Here is a 23441-nt window from a genome sequence, read left to right on the forward strand (position 1 = left end):
ATCAATTGCATCAAAAGGAATAGATACAAGTTTTCAGCAAACAAAGGAATTTAGTTGAAGTAAGTTTCGACTCAAATCACAAACTTTAAACAGTAATTCTACCAACTGGTATGAAAAGATGTAAACCTCATGTAAGTAGAAAGAAAAAAATCTCTAATTATTAAAATTATTACAGCATTGTGTACAAAAAAGGGTAATCATAACTGACTGAAACCAGGTAGAGTTTAATCTGTTTAAATGTGAAACAATGAGAAAAGGCAATGTGTCTTCATAGAAAATATAAACACATTCTTGCAGATCACATATTAGTTTTCTTTTTAAACTATGATTATGAATATTTGTGATGCTATTCAAGGGAGGTATGTGACCGAATATGTAAACCAAATTTATATTTCTATGAACAATAACGTTTTTATCTTATCTATATAAAATGTTTGATAAGCAAGAGGGCACTGAGGACAGAAACTAAATGAACACAGAGATTTTTTGATGAAATATATTATGGATATTTCTCAGAAAAGGATTTATGACTTACATCTGTGCACACATCTTAGCACAGGGGCAAGGAAGATAAGTAATTTATTGATGGCTATGGCTTTACTCATCTTGAAAATATTGACATTGTGTTGCAGTATTCAGGCTTTTATTGTTTTTCTCATAACAACATGGAAGCAGTCTGCCAGCAAGGCAATTTTAAAATTCTGAATGCTACAATCTAAAGCCATTCGAGTGCTGTGCTGGCATACAACAATAGGTAATCCATTCAAAACAGAAGAACACGTGTGGACAGATTCATGAGGATCCAAGAGAAACATGGGAGACAGAAATATACACCAAAGAAAGAGACAAAATACAACAAACTGAAACTCAAGTCTCAAACTGCAGTTCTCCACTGATGGAGACCTGCAAATTTTAGATGTCTCTCTACTTCAGCACACATGGCTAATATTAGCAGTGAGTAGCACATAAGAAAAGGGACAAATCTAAAAGTTGCAGGACTCTGGCCTTTAAGGATAGCAGTTTGAGAGCCCTGATGTAGACTGACAAGATGTTAAAGGACCACACTGACACAGAGCCATAGAGTTATTACAAGACTTACAAAATATTGTAATGAAACAAAATTTCCAAAATAAAATAGTTAATTGAGACAAAAATATCAGCAATGTAAATCTAAAAGAAAAAGTATGTGTAAAGAAAGACACCTAAAATTAATTTAAAAAATGCCTAAAACAAAGAGAGCTGAAATTGCACCACAAAGCAACCACACCAGATATAAAACCTTCAAAACCACAACAACACACTATTCAAAGTGAGAGATGTGCAATACATCTGTACGATAAACACATAATCCGCTCCAATCTGTATACATAATTTTATTGGAATAGTATCTCTTTCAGCGGAAGGAGACGGGGTTCATGAAGACTATCAAAGTTAAAGCCAGAGCTCACATGCATCCATCTTACACCCATATTGATCATTAAAATACAGTCTGAGCCAGTCAGTTTGAAAAGAGAATTAAAATATTGCAGGAAAAAAAAAACTTGCTCATTGACCAAACATACCATTAGATTATTTTTGTAATCAAATAAGTAATTTAATACAGAGAAAACAAATACATTTTAATTAATGAAAGTTAAAAAAAAACTGAAGTCTTTAGCTGGTTAAGCCCCTTGATATTATACTTTAAATATGTAATCATTATTATGTATGTGCAAATGACTCATAGTTCCAAGCTGAACAATCAACAAGTTTGTGAAAAATCAAAAATCCAAAGTATTTTCATATGTTTAAAAGTCAAGCAGTATAAAGAGAACATCACTCAGTTAGAGCATCCTTCACTTTGATTTCTGTGGAAATCTGAAAACACAAAGGCAGCCGTGAGCATTATTATGCGGCTTCACAAGTTCTTTTGAAATGCAAAAACAAAGAGAAAAAAGGTGCTTTTTCAGATACTGACACGTGTGCTTCTGGCAGAGGCAACTCCTAATATTCACATTTATCTAATCCTGGTGAATTCACATTAACTGTTTCTTAAGCTGGGTAAAAAACGAAGGTAGAAAATTAGACATACAGCATATCAGGTGTCTTCACAAGGTGACAGTCAAATATCTGCATAAGGAAGCTAAGTTACACTTATATGCAACTTTTGCTGTCCCTTGAGTCTGGGACGAAATAACAGAGAGCAAGCTGTATTTTTCTGTGTGAGAGTTTTAAAGTATGATAAAGGGGTCTGACTCACCCTGTTAACAGATTTCTGCATAGTCTAACACCACTTCAACCACAATGTCCATTAGATATTTTTGTCCGTTTAGGAAACAAGAAGCAAAAGAGATAAATTGTGTGTTTTAAGTGTAAAGGTAAGAGAACATCAGATATGTATTGTCTACTTCACAAATTGCACTGAAATACCATTTTCCATATATTTGCAGGGATGGAAGTTACAAGGTAAGTTAACACATATCATGAAGGGCATGAATGTCATCAAGTTTGCTGTTTTATTGATTTAGTTAGATAATTTTTTTTGCAGGCTAGAATGAGAAGACAATGCTGAAGCTCTATGTATAGAACACTATTATCCATTCTAACACCAGTCCTGCTAAAAAAAAAACAATGTTGAACAGTTCTTTGAAAATTTCAGTCGCGATTGAAGGTGTCAGTTTTAGAGCAGGGGCTTCTGACATTCATGCTCATGATGACTGCATGTTAACTCACAGGACATAACCATATTTGACCAGATAGATTAGATTGTTTTTAGCTCTACAAGTTGGACAAACTGAGTTTTAATGACTTGCACCAAGCACTGTTTATTTACTTGAATTTTTTTACTCGTGTTTCAATGGTTACCCTGCGTGGCGGAGGCTCCTCGATGCTCCGGTTGGCTACGAGGTCTTGCAGCTGTAGCGCTCCTCCACCTATGAAACAAAAAGCTGGACAAACTGGAGAAGAGCAATCCACGTGCCCCTCCCACAGCATACGCAGGGAGTGGGCATCATAGAAGGCAACCTGGCCTTTGTCACAGTCCAGACAGACTCCAAGTCGTGGAGGTAGGGGAGCAGTGTGGGAGTGAGGCTTGTTGCTATAGTTGCTGCTTTGAGAGTGCAGTGCTGCCTGGCTGTGGCTCTCGCTCTGGCTGTGAGAGGGAACGTGTCCTTTTGGGAGTAGGATCTTACCCATGCCCACGGTGAGGAAGCAGAAGGGAGGGGAGTCCTGGCCGTCTTCTGCATCGCTGTCATGGCCACTGTCTGGATCACAACTGGTAGAGGAGAGGACGCCATCAGGATGAGCGAGGGAGAAGTACGAAGAATTGGGAGATTGATCAAACTTAGCTACAATATCACTTTTTTAATCCTTTTAAAATACAGATCAATGTAGTTATTCTCTTTTTAGAATGCGCATATACACATCCTCCACATAAAAAAGAAAACATGAAAAAACCATCACACATGTGTTACTGTAACTGAGACCTTTGTTTGGTTCTGAGAACTGCTAAAAGTAGATGAGGAAGCAGAGTTATTGGCTGTCTACTCCTCTACAGTTCCTATACATTTTAATGTCAAAGTTTTATACTTTTCCACACTCAGTTACTCACTTTTCCATGGAAGGATGGGTAGACAAAGAACTTCTGTCTATGTCTATGTGCTGCCATCTAGTGGCCAGGAGAACTTAAATAAATAAATGCTTCATTTTAGTATGGAAATGGTCTGTCGGGTTTGGCATCTACAATGCAACAAATCTGACTGAGAGTTTATGTGATAGACTAATAGAAAGTAGAGCATATTTGTGAAGCAGAAGAAAATCAATTGTTTTGATTTGTAAAAAAAAATTGTTTTTTTTTTTTAATATCTGTGAATGAAGTTTAATTTATTCTTAACCAATTACAATCAAAGATGATCAACTTACAAAAAAAGAGTCCAAATGTGTCTAGATACAATTCACATGTTCTATGAAGACCTCAGTGAGTTGTAAGAGAACAATAATGAACAAACATCATTATGAAGACTAAGGAACACAGCAGACAGGATCTTGGTCAGGATGGAAAAGACGGATAGAGCTAAAGCACAATGATGACATTATTGTAAAATGCTAAGCCAGATGTTATCAGTTACTCAGTACTTAAGTAGCAATTTTACCAAATACTTTTTTACTCTTCCTTAAGAAATTTTGTGATACTAAGTCTTTGTGCAGCTACTTTTTAGTTTTACTTGCATAAAAATATAATAAAGTAGTGTTTTTCTTATTTGAGTACAACTTCTGGGTAACCTCTTGATCTGACTGACCTTAAGCACAGGAGAATGGGCAAAGCTGGTAGTTGCGTAGCCCAAAAAATGGCTCCATAATTTTTTTGACTCACTGAGGCTAAGTACAAATACACACCATATTTTTCCAATTTCAACATGAAAGGAGTGTATTAAAACTGTAGGATTTCCTTCAACTTTAAAATTATGCATTTAATTTGACAGATTTCAATCTGATTATCATGCATGAGTTAAGTGACTGCATTTTACAGACAGCGATGTGGATATGGTAAAAATTAAACATTTACCGTGGGCTCGCCATGTCCTGAGGGAGATGGAACCACTCTTGTAGTTTAGTCTCCTGTCCAACGCCTACCTGAAAATGAGAGAAGAAAGATATCACAAAGAGGTCTGACAAAATATGATAAATTTACACATTTAACCTGACATGAAATCACACTCGAGACATCTTTTTCACCTTCACCAAGTAGGACCCAGGCTCCACAGAGCACGCCCAGTAGTGTCTGCCATGAGTGACGGCCAAGTCGGCCACAAGGAGGTCAGAGGTTAAGTGACAAGAGGTGAGAGTGCGGTCGGCGGCTTGGAGAAGGGAGAGGCCAGGCACACTCCGGGCATAGGTCTGGCCTTTACCTAGCGCCAAACGGTCAGCATGTAAACCCCAACGAGAGTCCAAGGAAAAACTCAAAACTGGATGGACAGGAAAAAAAGAGGTGAATCAGGAAAAAAAGGGAAGCTAAACAAGTCAGACTTCAGACAAACTATGAAAAGTATTAATTACAAGTAACTGAAAAAAAGATCAGGAGAAAAGCACATATTTGATTTGGAAAATGAGAAAAACTGCTAGAAAACAACAGAAATAAAGCCAACACTGACTCTGTGTATAATGTTTCAAAATATAAAATGAAGGAGTAAATGTTTAACGAAGTGATGAATATATCAAGAGAAAAAATCTCTTAAGCACAAACAGATATTTGAAAGTGGATCAAGACAGACCTGCAGCATGAGAGACAGAAGCAGAGATGTTATGGCGGGGATGACACTGGAATGCAGAGCAAATAAAGAAGTCTTTGTGCAGAAACTAAAAAAGTAGGAATGGAAGAAATCAAGGGATGAGAGAAAAGAAAATATCCATGGTTAGCCAGGTAAGTGAAGCATGGCAACAGTCTAAAACATTTTTGTGGGAATCAAAATACATCAGCCTCTAATCCACACGGTTGTTGCACAAAGTTTAATATAATGTCAACATTTTTCTAAACTAAGATTTCAGTTTTTACTCATTTTTAAGTAAAAATAAATAAATGAATGACAGATGCAACTGCACTTATCAGGATTTAAGTTTGGAACCTGCAAAAATCGGAAACAAAGAAAACCAACAAGCATCTTAGCAGACGTTCTTATTGGTAAACAAATACCAGATCCTGTGTACACATCTAACCTGGTGCAGGCGGCGTGTGAAGGTAAACCTCTTCACTGTAGTCTCCAAACCCAGCCTTGTTGCAGCCCCTCACTCTGAGAACGTACACGCTGTCCATCTGGACCCGGTCTACCACGGCGCTGGTCCCCTTCACTTCATTCAGACGCAGCCATGGTGTCGAAGAGTTTGGGGAGCTGATGCCGCCCCACGTGGCACCTGCTCGTCGCTGGTATTCAACAGAAAAGTGCCACGCCGGAGCCGAGTCCTGAGGCAAGCGCCAGCATAAAAACAGCTGGTCATAAGCTAACGTTTTCTGAGTGTCGATGACTGGAGCCTGAGGGGCTGTTGAGGAGAAAAAAAGAGACTGAGATCATGTTGCTCTTTTTCACCTTTTTAATATAATTTTAGGGGCAGATGATTCTTTTTTTTTTTTCTAACAAAATAGATGAGAGCCCACCTTGGATGAATTGCAAGCTGTTGATGAGCTTGACCTCTTTGGATGCATCAAGGTGAAAGTGTCTAAAGGAGGTGTCAGCAGCAAGAGAGAAACACTGCAGGTTTTCTATGGCTTTAATCAGCCTTAAGGGACAAAACAGAAAAGAAACAAAAAGAGAGAGCCACATTAACAAACAAAAGACTTCCACTGAGCTCCTGGTTCACCCAAAAAAATGTGTGCTACCTGCTGTGTGTTACTCTTGCGGCTTGCACAAAGCAGGGAGTGTCTGTCTCTTTGAGCAGCTCGTGGGTGAATGCCATCAGACCTGCCTGCTCCATCAGCCCCTGCTTCTCAAAGACCTGAACGGACAGAGCCTCCTCTCTTCTGCTCCGGGATCCCTCCAACGCGATGGCTAGAGTCCCCTGACGCTCGGCGACAGCTGTTCCAAGCTCTCGGATGCAGTGAGTCAGCTGATGCAGAGCCACAGTGCTGTTAGCCTGCAGAGAAACACAGGAACAGTACCATGAGTGGACAGGATTAACCGAGATCAGAGAAACCGTTCCTCCTCATAGACGGCTTTGTACATAAGCACTCCATCTAAAGAAAAACTGGTTGGCATTGTGCTCACTATTTCTAAACATACAGCAACTTCCATACTTATTGACATTGTTAATAATTTGTATAACTTCCATTTGCATTTTAGCGGCTTTCTCTTCTGCCTTAACATTATTCAATATGGAAGCAGATAGAGAGAGTTCTTGTCGACCAGTCTCTCTGGACTGTTCAGGCTCCTCTGTACTATCTTATGTTCTCTTTAGTTCGGATTCCGATTTTCTGTATGAATTTTGTCTTGAGGAGCCATGGAGGACTGATTTTATTTCTGATTTATGATTTGATTATATATTTTAGATCATTATCATATAAAAAGATCTAATGAGGGCCCATTGTTCAGTTATTTTCTGGCAGAGTGCAACAGATCTCTTTTGTGCATTAAAGTACATGATGGCATGCTTTCTAGCATCACTTATTGTCCTGCTTAGTTTGCAAGGTGACAACAATAAACCTCGATCCTTATTAAGTCTTGTTTGTCACAGTTCCAGTTAGAATAAAGATCTATGCTGAAAGGGCAGAAAATTAAGATAACCTAAAGCAAATTTAAGGTAGAGACAGTTTTGGGAGGTATAAACAATGGCTTAATGTTGAGTAGTTGTTGGTTTTAACAAATCAAGAACATTTCTTAAGGAATTTAGCTGGTGAGCTAAAGTGAGACCTCCATCTGCTTGATGGCAGCCTCCAGCTGAGTGATCTGACTCTGAATCGTCTCCTGATTGGCCAGGATGAAGTTGACTTCCTTGCTAATCTTGTCCTGTAAAACCAAAATAAAACTTGTGATAGTGGCAAGATGTTAACACACACACAAAAAAAAACTTAAACAAGGGCAAAGACTAAATATACTCACCTTGAGGGCCTGATAAGCTTGTGCTATGGGTAAAACTTTGTGTCCATGATGGACCCGACGGAGTTTACACAGCTGGCACAGCAACCGCTGACAGTTACGGCAGTACCACTGCAGCCTCTCCTGCTCGTGCTCTGTGCATGTTAAAACCTAGAATCCAAAAATGGGTTCAAAAGCACATCAGACATGAGAAATGCAGCCACTGCAAACTGGACTGAAAAAAAACAAGAGACGAACCTTTGGTCTGAAGTTGTTGGTGGGTAGAATGTGTTCGTGCTGAGCTCTAGGAGTTCCCCAGGGATGGTAGAGTTTGAAACATTCATTGCAGAAGTTTGACTTGCAGTCAGCACAGCCTTTAGTGGCCTCCAGAGACTGGGGAGGCTTACAGAAGCCACACATAATCGCTATGCTGCCCAGACTTATTGTGTGTCTGTACCTAAACACAAACGATGAGGTCATGACAAAATCCAGGAAAAAAATCAGCACAACTGGAGAAAGACTGGGCTCATGTGAGAGTGTCCTGCTTTCTTTTTCGTTTGGCAAACCACTATTTTAACTAGCTGACCTGGATATATCGACAGCACTCGCCATGTTAATGCAGTAAAACATGCAGCATCAGTTTGTGGCTTGATGAAGGCTGAGCAGCTGCAGTCTCCAACGGCTGCCCGCAAATCAGCTGACCTCCATAACCTTCTCTGGGTATTTAAAAAACATTTTACTTCACAGTTATGCCTAAAAGCTTACAAACAATAGCAGAACTGACAGTTTTATGGTCTGTTGTCCCACAGAGCACTGCAGTTTTCAAGCTTTCACTGCAAAGTGCTCTTTGGCTTAGCCTTTGATCAGGACTAAAGAAGCAATTCATTATTTAAACTCCTTCCAGCAAATGATTTCCCGTCTCATTTCTACAGCAGTGTTGCTTTAGTTGGTTGCTCATTGACCTACCTTGTTGCTAATGAATGTTGTTTAAGGCTAAAACAACAACCTTTAGTGCTTTTCAAAAATACACATATATTTTTTCACATTGCAACCACAAACTTCTGCATACTTTTTCATAGAAATCCTGGAGAATATTAGTGATCAAACACAATTATGAAGACCAAGGAACAGAGCAAAAGACAAAGACAAAGTCTTAAAGCAAAGTTAGATTAGAAAACAACATTCAACATTTGGACATCTGATGGTTCACTGTTCTTTACCTGAAAATAGACTCACTGCATCTACCAGGACATGTAAAACATGGAGGTGACACTGCAAAAGTGAGATTTTAACTCATGCATTTTTAAAAAAAAAACATTGCAAATATGCATCACCAACTGTGTCACATGGTAGTGCCAGCATGATTCTCAACAGACAGGTAAGCTTGTCAGAGGGATAGAAAAAAAATGTAATCATGGGGAAAAGGTGATTCCAAAAGGTAAGCCATCAACGAATGTCCAGAATTACAATTGATTGTTTCATGCAATAATATTTGTGTGTTAGAATCACACAAATATCAGTCAAAATCTAAAACTAATTGAGAGCAAGTTCCAAAGCTTAAAGCCTGATGTTCACAGAGGTTCTCCATCCAATCTGACTTAGATAAGTAATTTTGGTAGGAAGAAAATACACACGTTTTCAGACTCTAGCTCTACTGTAATCACAGAAAATGATGCTCCCACTGATATCTATTTAAAAACTGCAAATGATTTCCCTTTCACATTTATCCATTGTCTTACTATCACCAAATCGAACCCCAAAGATACATTGAAATGTGCAGCTCCTATGTGATAAGATGTGATGAGGAAAAAGAGGGATAAATTATTTTGCAAGGTTCTGTTTTTGAAGCTGTTGTGCATGCAAACCTCTCGACGATGCGCTCCAGAGTGAGATTACGGAAGCAGTCAGTGAGTCCTCTGTCCCCGAGCTCCACGTCCTGCTGACAGGAAGGACAGGGGAACAGCATGGGGGGAGGGGCTGCTTCCCTCCGCCTTCTCCCTGGGTATGTCCCACATACTGGGAGAGGGAAAACAGGTGTACAGGAGATGAAAGAAAAAGACAGACATCCAGAGAGGAAATGTGAAAGGGAGACGGTTTATGAGGATGACAAGCTTGCAGAATTATAGGACTAGATCATTTTCACAGTGGAAATCCTTTATTGCAGTTTCTGTGTTTTTTTCTCTAAAATGAATGAATAAACCATGAGTTGAATAAATAAAGCTGTATAATGTTCAGTGGAACAACAACCAAAACATCATAATGCATCATCATCTCTGCATTTTTACATAACATTTCACTCTCTCCTCACTCAGATGCTGATAAAGCTTGGTTACATGAGTCAAGCTTCCTTCTAAACTCTTTAAGATCCTCTACACAAACACAGACATTAAGAAATGGTCTCCTGTACCTGTTCTGAAGACCCGCTCCAGGTGGTCAGGGGTCCTGGGTACGGGTCGGCGTGCTTGCCGTGGAGAGCGAGCGTTGGGCGTGGAGGCTGGTGAGATGGGCTCCGCAGGGAGATCCGGGGGAGGATAACCTCTCTGCACCAGCATCTCCGCCGCACACAGCAGACACACGCTGTGCTGGCACGGGAGCAGAATGGGCTGCTTCACCATCTCATCGCACACTGGGCAATGCAACTCCTGCTCCATACTCTTCATGTTGGACTGGAAAGGGAAGGGAAGGAAAGAGAATAGCATGGGAAAGGTTCACTGAGAAAAGGTTCTGGTTTAAAAACGGCTGAGTCAAGCCACAAATAAACTGTGAACACCATGTAGAGGATGCAAACACATGCAATAGGAAAGGAGATTGTAGGTGATCTAGAACCCCAGAAGCCCCACAATTCCAGACCTCTCTAGGTATATACGCATGTATTCCTTAACTAGGAATTTATGGCAGATATTTCAAGAGAGGGAGGGACACACAGATGGAAGGACAGAAACAAAAAACATGTGTAAAAAAACAGAACTAGGAAAAAAGGCAGGGCATAAAGAAAGAAAAAAATGGAGAGAAAGAAGAACAAAAAGGAAGCAGAGTAAGATGTGAGAAAGGACGAATAGAATAAAGGAAAATGAAGACACAAATAAATAAAGAATGACAGATACAGCAGAAGAACAAGAGAAGGAAAGGAAGGGAAGAATGAATGACGAAGAAGAAAGGAGCAAAGAATGAATGACACAAGGGAGGAATGCATGATAGAAAGACACAATGAAGAAAGAAAGGAATCAAAAATGAAAGGAGGACAGATAATAACAAAGGAAGGATGACATTTAGACAATGCAATGTGGAATAATTAACTATTTTCTTTCTCCATCCTTATGAAGATCTTAATAACTGTAGCAGTAAATGGTAGACAGATTGAATACAACTGTCCCAATATTCTTGCTCCTTTATGGGGAAGTAGACGGTGCTTTATTTTATGCATTGTTTAGAGTAAACAAAGCATAAAATAAGCAAATAAGTGTATTTTGTGAGTCTAAGGTTCTTTGACATCCTTGAAGAAAAAATAAAGCCATCTAGCAATTCTTCAGGTCACCAATTTTAAAATTTAAAGGGACCAAAGTCTGTCTCGTCAACCTATCTCCATTGCAGCAGATAAACAAACCAAGTGCACTATCATGTGCTAAAGAAGCACGTATGTAAAAACCTTACTACACTTCCAGGCAAATTCTTGCTTTTAGGAGTTGTTACTTATGCCCACAAATGAGCTTTGTTGTTTCGGTTCTATCCACGTCAGAGGATTTTGGTCTGAAATGACAGACGTTGGTCCCAGTTCTGCTGTGTTAAATTACTGTGATCAGCAGGAATGTGATATAATTGTCTGCCTTTTCTGGGACAACATTAAGCACCTAATATCTATAAAACACAATTGTTTGTTTATTCAAATCATGCTATCTGAAAGGTGGCTGTTGGATGGAGAAGCAAGTGTCAAGACGTTGAATATTTCCATAGACAGTAAGCAGGAGAAATAAATGTATAGACACTAAAATATGACTATTAATTTTCAAATTATGAGGATTTTTTCTTTGTGACTACATATAGTCAGCTCCTGAATTCTTAGAATTTCAAATTGGCTTCAAATTTTCAACTTTCTCAGTCAAATTAAACTCATTCTATGCAAATTGGCAGTCTTGAAATGTTTGTCAGAAGTCCAGCTTGCTATGGATGTTCCCTTCTGGCCTGAGTTCATGAATTTTACTTCACGTTTTCCTAGGGCTGGCTCTGGAGCAAAATATATATTTTTTGAGAATTTATGGGAATGATACCATGTAAACTAATCTTCCAGCCGCAAATTGGGTTAAATTTTCTGTTAATTGTTTGGTCAACGAATGTACAGATTGCTTACCAATAGTAGGCATGGTTAATTTCGGTTCTCTGGCACTGTTGTATCCTTTTTTTCCTCTGCTACTGCAGCTACAAAGCGCAGCTTCCCGTTTCTATGACAACGTGCATCATCTCTTCCTTCTCGCTGTGTGCGGCCCAGAGCCTTTTATGCTACTTGCCAACATATTCAGCAAATTCTAGCCATCAAACACCAACCCAACCGGCAGCTGGGTTTGGATTTTTCTAAACGTTCTGCCAGTGTTACCATGTTTCTGACAAAATACCAGCGGTTTTACGTTTGGTTTGATACAAAAGCAATGAAACGTGTCAAAAAGAGAAATGCCCCACATTCCGTCAATGCAGTATCCTTTCGGTCCTTTCAATTGTTCGAGAGGTAAACTAAAAGTACAGGCTTGAAAGGGTATTAAAGCCCTATGTAATATGTAATGAAACTGCACATGTAGCTACTACTGCTAATTAAATTAGCGTCACACTCACACTGATGCGAACTAGCGCGTCCATGATTGAGGTAAAGGTTTCTAACTCCGCTTCTGCCATCCTGCTTCGAAATAAAGCGTCTCTGCGGTAAAATCAACCCGCTTTTCCAGGAGAAAACACCGACAGGTTGTCCTGGCTACTCCGCCGGTAATGCACAGTCCAGGCCTTTAACGGAGCGTCAATGTTGTGCTGTACACGCCGAGTCCCTCGGTATGTCTGTGAGGAGGGACTGGCCTGACTAATGGGGGGAAAAAAAGAAAAAGAAGATGGGGGGCTGGAAGCATAAAAGGGCTCTGGCTTCAACTATCATATAACAGAGGTGGAGGCACAAATTCAACAAAAGAAATAAGTCTGTATAGGTAATACAGAGATATCTGAATAATAAAATTAGAAATATATTCTTTATTTAAAAATATGCACGACGATACTAATGATTGTTCTTTTTCAATAAGCAATATCGTTAAATGTACCCATAAAAGTTTAAATTGCAGTTTCAAATAATCTGTGTCAAACTGCAGCAGAATCATACAATTCAATAAAGAACATTAAAATATTCCTTTTATTTTTTTTGTTTAAAATATCAAATGAATTTTTTCTCCAACGCAACACTGAAAATAAAGAGTAAATGTTTCCAAAGATACAGAATTTGTTGTTCGTGACGACAGGAAGAAAAACAACTAAAGACTTGCTGGTAAATTAATTTTTCAAACAGCAGAAATATTTGGCTCCTTTCAGGTAGCTTTGGCAATTAAAGAGCAAATGTTTTCAAATTCTCAAGGGTGGTTGTCTGTGATGTTATGATTGAGCGACCTAAATCTCAAAATGATTGGTTAATCCCTGTCCAATGGTATCCAAAAAGCAGTTTTTTTTCTAATTTGAAAAGAGAGAAACTATGTTTTCTTAAATATCAGAATTATTGAGAAATATTTTAAGATATTTAACATAATTGCTCGAACATATTATTTTCGGCCCAAACTGACATTCACTGTCAAAAATTAGTAATTAAAATATAATTTTTTTCCAGTTATGTGACATATTTTACATTGGAACTGGATTTGCCAGAAGCCTGTGTAAAAAGAACCCCACACAAGACCAAGTTTATTTATTTTAGAGTTTTGTTGTTGTTGATGTTTTGAACAGCAGGTGTCGATTAAACTGAAAGTTACAGCTTTGACATGATTATGTGAGTCATCTGACCGAGAAATAGATCAGAGTCTAGGGAGGTTAGGGGACAGAATTTCGCAGGACACCGGAACGTTTAAATATGTGTTTTAAGTCCGGTCAGTAATACCGAGCGTACACATGAAGTGGTTGTTGTAGCAACAGTTGTTAGCGTCAGCGTAGCAAACACGCGAAAAAATTAAGTTAGCTTCTTTCGTAAACGAAGGATATTGTAACCAGAACTTCATATCTCCGAGATGTAAACCAAATATAGCTATTGTTTGTGGAACCACAAGAGTTTAAACTAATAATTTACTTACTTATTAATTGTTAGCTACAAATTTTAGCAGTGTGCTAATGTAGCTTTACGGTATTCCAGTGTTTAGTAACTTGAGCTTTGGCTTTCGGGCGCTAGTACGTATTTATTGCTTCGCTGTTATACGTCTTTAGAAAGTGAAGCCAACAGTGCTAGTATGTCGGCTGTCAGCAGTCTTGTCCCTGCCCGGTTTCTCACCCTCATAGCTCACCTTGTCATCGTTATCACCATCTTTTGGTCAAGGGTTAGTAAGAAACCTTTTTGTTGTTGTTGTTTTTATTTACGATCTATTATGTGTATTTTACCAGTAAAACAAAACAAAACTGCTAAATATGTTATTAAAATATAAAATACTACTATCTAGTATTAATTAATTTCCCTTTGGCATTGACAAGGTATTTTTGTAACTAAAAATCTGTGTGCTGTTCTGTTATGTTGTTGGCTTGATTGGTTTATATATATTGCATGTTCGATTTCATTACAAAACAAGTTCATAGACCCACATTCTCCTTTAAAGGTTTTCAGCGAATGAGCAAAACACTTTTTTGCTTAATAAATATACTCAGAAGTGGAAGACGTTTGTCCCACCGTCGATTAATGGCCATCCATAATATGACACCCACTCTTCTAATAATGTGTTGACCCCTCTTTTGCTAGCAAAAGGGCCTTGACCTTTTGCTAACAGTAGACATATCATATGTCTATTGTGATATGTGGCAGCAGATTCTTAAAATTCTTTAACATGTGAGCGGATGCCTCTGTGGATTAAGTTATCCAGTACTTCCCAGTGATGCTTAATTGATTTGAGATATTGGGAATGTACAGTCCAAGTCAACACTCTAACCTTGTCTCAAGCTCCTAAAACCATCCTGAAGCATTTTTTTCTATTTTCTTGTGTACAGTAGCTGAATTAACCACATCAAATTGTGTGTATTTCTATTGACCAACATCCTTAATAAAAAAAATGAAATAAATAGTTTTAAAAAATTTATTAAAACAATAAGAAACTCACGTTACAGTAAATCATCTATCCAATAAAAAAGAAATGAAAATAATGTAAATTGAAGCAAAAAAAAACAAAACAACAACAAACAAACAAAGCAGAATTAAGCTGTAGAGTATAAAAAACAATGCAGCTTGTCACAAAATGTCTTTCATGTTGGAATTTAAAACAGGGTATGAGAGAAATGGTTGAAATACAGAGGCACATTAACTTAATCCCCCCATTGTATTAACTACTTTTTAGAAATGTTTATTTAGCTTTTAGACAAAGCAAGTTTATTACTAAAGCACAATTCGGCAATTTGTCAATTCAGCTTACTTTTATTTTAATGTTTTCCTTGCAGGAAAATAATGTGAAAGCTTGTTTACCTTTGAATTTTACCCAAGAACAGTATGACACTGAGGACAAAAAGTAAGTAAAAGTTTTACACAATTTTACACAATTAAATACACATCTTTTAATATATTCCTTTTTTTTTAGGTTGTTGGTGGGTCTGGGAGTCACCCTTGGTCTGTTTGCAATAGAGCTGACTGGTTTCTTTTCAGGAGTGTCCATGTTTAACTCCAGCCAAAGTCTTCTTTGTATCCTTTACATTGATAGTTGGCTCCACTTTTACCTTTATTGTAGTCGTAAAACTCATACTCATAAGTAAATATGCTTTTATTAAAGTGTCTTCTGTTAGTTGCTCTATTTTCTCAACAACCCTCAACCTGCCACAGCTTGAGATTATCAGTGACTTTTTAAAATTTTATGTCCAGTAAAACTCATTGGCTTGGTGGGTTAATCTAGAACCAGCAGGGATACAATAAAGTAAAGCATCTCATTAGAAATAAAGCACAACAATTACAGCTTTAAAGATTTTTCAGTCATTTTGTGAACAGGTTAAAATCCATGACTATCATCTTGTTTCTGTTTGACGTTGTGTCTACAATAGCAACAGGAGTCCATGCCAGTGCCTCAGTGGCTCTACTTTTCTTTCTATTTGAGCAGTGGAATTGTGACATCTACTGGTGGATCCTTGCCATTTGCAGGTTAGTGTGTCAGATGTATGTTTGAAGGAGAGTTTTTCCCTGACAAATGTTTCCCCTAAGCACTGGCTGCCCACTGCTGTGCATCTGTGTCCTTGTCCTTCTTTGTGTTTGAGAAGTGGGAATGCTGGACTTATTGGGTGATCTTTGCCTGCTGCAGGTTGGTGTGGCTCTGAGTTGTAGTGAACCAATGGTTCAGGTTTGAGTCTAATTTTGAATGAATGCAAGCCCTGTGGCTCTGCAGTGCTCTTACCTTACATTGATGTCCCTGTCTTTGTTTGCAGTGTCGTACCGGCCTTCGTGGAGATCCTTCTGTTTGTAGCAGTTGTTGGACTGAAGAAAAAACCCTTATAAAAAATTGCTTGTGACATTGAAAAAGTAACATTAGCGTGGGAATAGACAAGTTTCAGTGTAAGAACAGTTGCAGTTGGCAGATGATATATAATTGATGTAAAGAATAATGGTCTGATAAAAATGAATTCTACTCATGTTAGAAATCACTGCTTTTAGCAAATTGTAGTAGATTACATTACAGGAGCTGTTTTTGTACATATTTTGTATATTTTGAATAAAATTGGAAACAACTGCTTTCAATATACTGTTTATTTATTATTGTTATTATTATTATTATTATTATTATTATTATTATTATTATTATTATTATTATTATTATTATTTTACCAACACTTGAGTATTGAGAGGATTTCTCGGAGATGGAGTGCCTAAGTGCAGTCATTGAGATCGACTATCTTGCAGCTTTTAGATGCATCTTGTCTCCAGCGCTACTAAATCAAATGGCTGGATTCCCACATCAGCTCTGCAGAGGTCTAGTAACGGCCCATTGATTTGATGAAGATGTGTTGGAGAAGGAAGGCATCCATGGCCTAAGACTTTAATAAATTAGGCTGCTGTCTGATGCATTGAAATTATGTTTCTTGGAGGGAATACGTAATCTCATAACTTTCAACCTTTTAAAAAAAATCTGTAACTGGATAATTTAATGTTTAAATATTTTTGTTCTGAAACCCATAGAAAGATGTATTCATGCACCTTTAGTTTTTTTATTTAGGACTTTAAATTGTCTTGTATTGAAATAAAGCTAATAAAAAATACCATGTTTTATAATGCATCAAAAGTAGTGAAAAATCAAGCGTAAGTTTTTCACCGTTGATATACTGCATTATGCTAAAACCCTTTAACTGCCATGGACCCATTGACTAATGTAAACTTTGTTTAGAGTGATAGTTATGAGGTTAAAAAGCAGTTTGACCAAAATCAGTCCTCCGCCCACAAGTCCGTCCTGTTTTATATTCCGGATTATTTCAGTTCCTATTGCCGGTTAAATTATTTGGCTTTGCGAGAGTAAATCTTCCCACTCCTCTTTCATCTCAAGAATTTATAATTAACTTGTAGCCATGGGTATGTATTTTGATTTGATATTAATTGACAAAAATAGTTTCGTAGATGTGCAGTCTTTCAAAGGTTGGTAAATAGTGGGTGCTGCAACAGTAAAGCTAGCTAATGCTAATATTTTATGCTAACTAAAATGGCTCATAGAACAACCCGCAGCGTTTATTTGAATTAATCAACGTTTCTGCATAAGAAATAAGGTGTGTGTTTGTGCTGCTTTGTGTATACAGAGTTGTGGTAAAAGGATACAGCTTTGTTCAAATGCTAGTTTGAACAAAGCTGTATCCTTGCTTGAAGCTAGCTGCTACGTCGGAGACGTTTGTGTGCGAACACTGACGTGGCGTAAGAAGGAGCAGTGAAATTAAAATTAAACTGTACTACCCAGACGATGTAATGAAACGACGTATTTGATTTTTATTGTGACGACTGTTTTTTAAAATGTACTTGGCTATAACGTCTGGACGAAAATATACCAATATTCATTTAACTTTCTAATTAGCAGCTATTTTTTTCTATTCATAAAATTTACATGTGGTGTTCAGTCATAGTATGATCTAAACACACCATGTTTAGTTCCAGACTGCAGAAGTCGGGAAAAGTTTGGGATTTAATTAGATATTTTGTGTGTCTAAATAAGGATTAAAATTGAAAGCTGAGTATTAATGTTTGTAATTACAGACTTTTACATATCATGTAGTCTAAATCAATCCATCTAGGCACTTTATACCAATTTATGTCTGCTTTTGGAGGATCCTTATTTAAAGTGTGGTCACTATAGGCACATACATTACTAATGAACTTTTGTATTTACACTTAAAAAATAGCTAAAACGAGACATGGAGCTCCGAAAATTTGAGTCTTAATATATATATATATATTGGTATCAAAATATGTAGGATTCCTATATATTATAACTCAAAGTAGATACAAATACAAGATTTTGCTGGCTTGCCCTGAATTTTCTGTCTTTTTACACTGAATGTAACTCTTTTGTGATATTTCCTTTACAACAAGGTAACAAAAGTAGCAAATGTGTCTTTTTTATTGACTGTTATCAGTTAATGTACCCCTTACTGTTTCTTGTTTTAATATTATAATTGTAGGTTCATTGGATTTGTCTTTCGCTCATTACATTTCCTAGTTTGTGGAAGTCGTTTCAATAAAGTTGTAATAATGTAAATCTCATTTTAACCAGTGCTACATTGCTGTTTGTTTTATCTTTTATGTTTTTTGTCAACAACTGAAGGAGGTTAAAAACATACATTAAAATAAATTATCATATACTGTGCTTTAATTGAGACTAATCTATCCCCTATATTTCACGAGAACAGCTCTCTATTTGTAGCTGAATGAAGCATTAATAAATTACCATTGTTTCTTTTCATTGAATAATTTAATTATACGTTACTCCATTGAAGTTTAATAGTGTTTTCACTCTGTAATCATGTTCCCCAATAGTGATTATTGGGGGAAATAATTACATATTTTTTGTTGATCAGTTGCATAGCAAAGGTGTATGTATATTTTTACAACTGACATAGCCAAATATTTAGTCTTTTTTTTTTATTATTAAAGAAACAATATATATCTATGTAACTTTTTTGTTGTTACTTCTCTATACCACCAAAGATCACTGAGAAATTAAATGAAACACAATGAAAGGTATTGCAGTCAACAGATGTTCTTCATCCTCAGAGATCCGACACACAATAATATCAAAACCTAAGTTCCACATTTTGGCTCATCCTCTCCTAAACTTAACACATTATATGCATAAGGTTTGAATTTGAGTTCTGTTACTTCCTAATCTGTTGTGTTTCTTTTATAGCGGTGAACACAGGCACTTCTCTGGTGCTCTCCAGTCTGCTCTCTGTGCTGGTCTTTGCTGGGATGCAGATGTTCAGTAAACAGCTGGGATCCACAGAGTGGCTCACCATCCTGGGAGGCTTCCTGGGCTCTGTCCTTTTCATCTGCTCTCTCACTGTATCCTTAGGATGAAAGCAAGTTTTAAATGCATCTTTTTGTGAATTTCAGATTTTTACAGTGGTTCTGTAACTTACTTCCTGTTTTTTGGAGCATATGAATGCACAAATTCCTTGGGGCTGTTTCAACTTAACGTCATTTCCAGGCATTCAACAATCTAGAAAACCTGATGTTTGGGAAGGGATTCCAAGCCAAGATTTTCCCAGAGAGTAAGTGATGAAAGAATTAAAGCTTGACTCATAATCAGGACTGGGTTTATGTTTTTTCTTTGTAATGTGACTTGTGGGTTTGCTATGTTTCAACTTCATTTGAATAAGAGTTAAGTTTAAAATTTATTTTTCTGTATTCACAACAAACTATAACAAATGATGCATTTTGATATATCAAAATTCACTTCTCTTTCAGTTCTGCTGTGCCTGTTTCTTGCACTATTTGCCTCTGGTTTAGTGCATCGGGTCTGTGTCACCACCTGGTGAGTGGCTTTCTGCTCAATTGTTTTACTTCTTTATATGTTGTTTTTACCAGTTACCACCTAATCTTGTGCCCTTTTTCTATTTTTAGCTTGATATTCTCCCTGTTTGCCTTGTATTACATCAACAAGATATCTGCCGCCCTCTACCAAGCAGCCGTTCCTGTTGTAACACCTGCCAAGTCTGCCAGCAAGAGCAAAAGGAAGAACTAATGAATCTGAAAAAAAAAAAGCCAATTAAAATAGATCTGATGCTGATGTTTACTTTTGCAGATTTAAATCAGAAAAAATAATTCAAGAAATAATTCTCTAGATTCTTTTGGAATTCCCCAGTTTTTCTCACACATATTGAAAGTGCACCTAGGTCAAACGAAAGGCCTGAGAGTAAATCTGAAAGCGGCTCTCTACATTCCATTCATCTGCTTTTTCCAGGTGCTGGTGGCTATGAAGAGATTAACACAACCCGTCAGGTTTTCTGTTCACTTCTCAGCACCTCAAGCTGCTGTTTTGTCATATTTTGTAATTAAACATTGTGAAAAACGATGAGAGTGTTCTTCCGTCACTGGGCTTGTGGTATATGGGTGGGGCTGGGTGGGACGTACAGAGGATAGGTAGCAGGAGTCTGGTCTTAATCTGCAGACTTTTCTGCATGAATGACCACTCTGCACATGTTTCCTGCCCTTCCCACTGTCGGAGATCTTCTGTCTTTGAATACTTTCTTGTTCAAACATTTTTTCAGTTTGGAATGTCTTGGTCTAGTCAGCAGGGTTGATACAGGAATGTGAGGTTTCTCCATAAAAAAATGAAAAACGTCATCTTTTCACTTGATTAGTTTGAAATATTAACATGAAAACCAGTGAGCGAACCTTAAAATAAGTGTTGCATGTGCTTGTATCTCAATTACAGCTACAAAGATTTACTCTTAAAACTAGTTGTATTTTGTTACCTTAGGCGTAACAAATAAGAACCAAGGACTTATTTGTTTAACTGGATTTTATTTTATTGAATCAGAATGAGGATAAAAAACATAAATGCATGTCACACTTCTCAAATTTTAATTTCTAAGAAAATTGCAAAAGCATGACTTCAAATGTCCAGCTGTGTGTTGGTCTATCACATAAAAACCAAATAAAGCACACAGAGGATTATGGTCCAAGAAGTTCAAAGGGGAAAGAATAATTCAATGCAGGTAACAGAGTAAAAGTTGTTTCCCTTCAGGCATGATTAACACATTTCTGTGGCCTGTTCTATTGTTGAAAATGTTCCAGAGGTCTTATAAAGAGAGAAAACCTTCTTTTCTGTATAACATATTAAATTAAAATATCAGTTACTTTAAAGTTTTCATTCCTGCTGTTGCATTTGGGTGGAAAAACATGAACAGGGATGGTGCTTCCTACAATTTTTCCATTCTCTGCCTCCGGTATCCCCTCCCTCTCCCTCATCATGTTAGGCGTTTCCTGGATGACTGTAACTCCCTGTATAAACTATCACAAACCTCAAGCACTCTGCACTGCAACGTTTCTGCTCCATCCCGATCTGGTAAGGTTTTTACTATTACTTAAACAAAAATGTCAGTACCTTTATCTTCCAGTAGTTTCAGACTTTTATGTAGAGACTTACAGTAGTAATAGTCTCAGTTTATAGTGCTTTTGTTGTTTGTCTAGTTTTCACCTTTAATTTTCTGTTAAATAATCTTGAATAAATAAAACAAAGAAGGGGAACGAATGGAAGAAAGTTTAACTTTATGTGCCAGAGATGATATCTGTCCAGAGGAATTTGGTTTGAGTGCCAGTTGAACCAACACCCACATCCTCACTGAAGTATGTTGGTTTTAGGGAAAGCACTAATAGCTGATTGCAACCTCGCTTTTATAGCCAAATTAAATATAGATGCTCACTCTGCTTTAAAGACATGCTAAATAAAGTTTAAAGTTACTAGAATGGGTTTGATTAATGTGTTTTCAAGCTTGAAATGAACTCTTTGACACAGGACTGCAGATAAGTTCAGAAAGCTGAAATTTGACTCCACTCCTTTTCCTACCTCCTTTCAGATCTCTGTGCTGCAGCCATGACTGAGTTGGAGAAATCCATGGAGTCCTTGATCACGGTGTTTCACCGTTACGCCAAGGAAGGTGGGAATAAAACGACCCTGAGCAAGAAGGAGCTGAAAAAGCTGATTGAGAATGAGTTGCCCAACTTCTTAACAGTAAGGCTCTTTTGTCTCTAATGAGGGCTAAGATCCGTCAATATGATGAATCAGTGGATGCATGTAACTTCTTGCTTTTCTGCTTGACTCTGTTTCAGACCCAGAAAAACCCCGACACAGTGTCATGCATCATCAAGGATTTGGACCAGAACAAGGACGATGAGCTGGACTTTGAGGAATTTGTTCCCTTCGTCGCTGGACTGACAATCGCCTGTGAAAAGCATTTCGCTTTGCACCACGAAAAGAAGGGCAAGAAGTGAAGGGCTGACAAAAGACCTATGAATTGAGATTAAGAGTATTTTTCTGAGTTGTGTGACACATTAAAAAGTAACCTTTGAAAAATATTTACTGTTTGCTTGATTGCTCTATTTACTTTGGGTTTTTTGCCTGCATCTTGCTGTAGCTTTATGCAATGGCACATGCTATCATTTTAGGATGGAGAAGTTCTCCCAGTGCTGAAAAATAATTTTGAAAGAACTTGGAGCTTTGACAAGTTCACATCTGATACTCATCTTACACATAAATCCTTCTTCAGTCTTTAGCTGAGGCAGCTCTTCATTAAGCTGCAGGAATTTACTTATTGAGGGCTCAAAAGACTTAAGTTCTAGTAGGCCAATAAAAACCTTACATGTTTGAGTTTTAACAAGGAGCATATAAACCATGGAGCTTCTTCTGGGTGTTGTGTCAGAACACAGCAAGATGGAAGATGGGTATGTAAATCCAGAATAGGTTATCACAATACTGAGAAAGAAAGATTTTTTTTTTCTTTAAAATAGAAAATACTGGGTCAGTGTCTGCTCTGTTTTCTCAATTCTCCAGTTGATTTCAGCAGATTCCGGTTCACCATGAGGCAGGTTCTGGTGGAGAGTTTTTTTCTCTCTGTCCGATTAAAGGGGATTTGTTTTCTCCACTGTCGCTACATGCATTCTCAGTGATGGATTATTGCAAAACACATGACTCAATGCAGTCGGATGTCCATGTTGCAACATGCGTGTCCAGTGGGAGGAATTGGTGCAAAGTCAGTGACGTGATGCAACCTGCTGGGTTTCCTTAGACAGAAAACCTTTTTACTGACTACAATAAGAAATGGAACTTAGCTCCATTATTTAATAACAAGACGACATTTTTTGTGAATTTGCGCTGTATATAAAAAAACTGAATTGGATTAACCCAGATGGCTAAAAATAAGAAATTTTCATTCATTTTAAACTGAAAGAACATTGTTCAGCACATGTCAGCAGTGGTTCTCAAGGAAACTTCTCTGTAAATATTACATTTCCAAGTATTACAATGCTGATAGACATGTCAAACCATTCTACAAACAATTGCAAACATTTTCATTCATGTGTTGTGTGTTAAAAGTAAAAGACAAAAATGGGCAAAAAGTTTGTATTTATTTAAGCTGTGCATTTGGTTAAAGGATCCTGTTCGATCACATATTTCAAACAGGTCGTCACAGTTGGTTAACTTTATAGAAAGTTCCCCTTAAGTCAGAATTCAGAAA

At 37.5% G+C, this 23441-nt stretch overlaps 4 protein-coding genes across 5 annotated transcripts; 3 read left to right on the forward strand and 1 right to left on the reverse strand.

Annotated features, from left to right (window-relative positions):
* Positions 1-558: 558 nt before the first annotated feature.
* On the reverse strand, positions 559-12600 carry LOC102235246 (tripartite motif-containing protein 46). The gene is made up of 12 exons (XM_005809151.3): positions 12363-12600; positions 9949-10207; positions 9407-9557; positions 7800-7998; positions 7566-7712; positions 7377-7472; positions 6350-6603; positions 6128-6249; positions 5692-6012; positions 4714-4943; positions 4544-4611; positions 559-3253 (listed from the first exon to the last, which is right to left on the reverse strand). Exons 1-12 carry the CDS (start codon positions 12420-12422, stop codon positions 2809-2811), a joined length of 2352 nt encoding a protein of 783 aa, XP_005809208.2. The 5' UTR covers positions 12423-12600; the 3' UTR covers positions 559-2808.
* Positions 12601-13656: 1056 nt separating this feature from the next.
* Positions 13657-16458, forward strand: tmem107 (transmembrane protein 107). Of its 2 annotated transcripts, none has more exons than XM_023331060.1 (5): positions 13657-14083; positions 15186-15253; positions 15323-15423; positions 15777-15873; positions 16155-16458. In XM_023331060.1, exons 1-5 carry the CDS (start codon positions 13997-13999, stop codon positions 16222-16224), a joined length of 423 nt encoding a protein of 140 aa, XP_023186828.1. In that variant the 5' UTR covers positions 13657-13996; the 3' UTR covers positions 16225-16458. The 2 variants fall into 2 exon arrangements, with proteins under 2 accessions (XP_023186828.1, XP_005809189.1); XM_005809132.3 differs by lacking the exon at positions 15777-15873 and adding an exon at positions 15934-16030.
* A 690-nt stretch (positions 16459-17148) lies between these two features.
* On the forward strand, positions 17149-20275 carry krtcap2 (keratinocyte associated protein 2). Its single transcript, XM_005809130.3, has 5 exons — positions 17149-17289; positions 19109-19263; positions 19409-19472; positions 19669-19735; positions 19825-20275. The coding sequence occupies exons 1-5, from the start codon at positions 17286-17288 to the stop codon at positions 19943-19945; spliced, it is 411 nt and encodes a 136-aa protein (XP_005809187.1). The 5' UTR covers positions 17149-17285; the 3' UTR covers positions 19946-20275.
* An 888-nt stretch (positions 20276-21163) lies between these two features.
* On the forward strand, positions 21164-22281 carry LOC102230575 (protein S100-A1-like). Its single transcript, XM_014472533.2, has 3 exons — positions 21164-21271; positions 21783-21937; positions 22036-22281. Exons 2-3 carry the CDS (start codon positions 21800-21802, stop codon positions 22195-22197), a joined length of 300 nt encoding a protein of 99 aa, XP_014328019.1. The 5' UTR covers positions 21164-21271; positions 21783-21799; the 3' UTR covers positions 22198-22281.
* The last annotated feature ends 1160 nt before the right edge of the window (positions 22282-23441 follow it).

Source organism: Xiphophorus maculatus, chromosome 3 (genome assembly GCF_002775205.1).
Source record: "Xiphophorus maculatus strain JP 163 A chromosome 3, X_maculatus-5.0-male, whole genome shotgun sequence".
Classification (NCBI taxonomy): domain Eukaryota; kingdom Metazoa; phylum Chordata; class Actinopteri; order Cyprinodontiformes; family Poeciliidae; genus Xiphophorus; species Xiphophorus maculatus.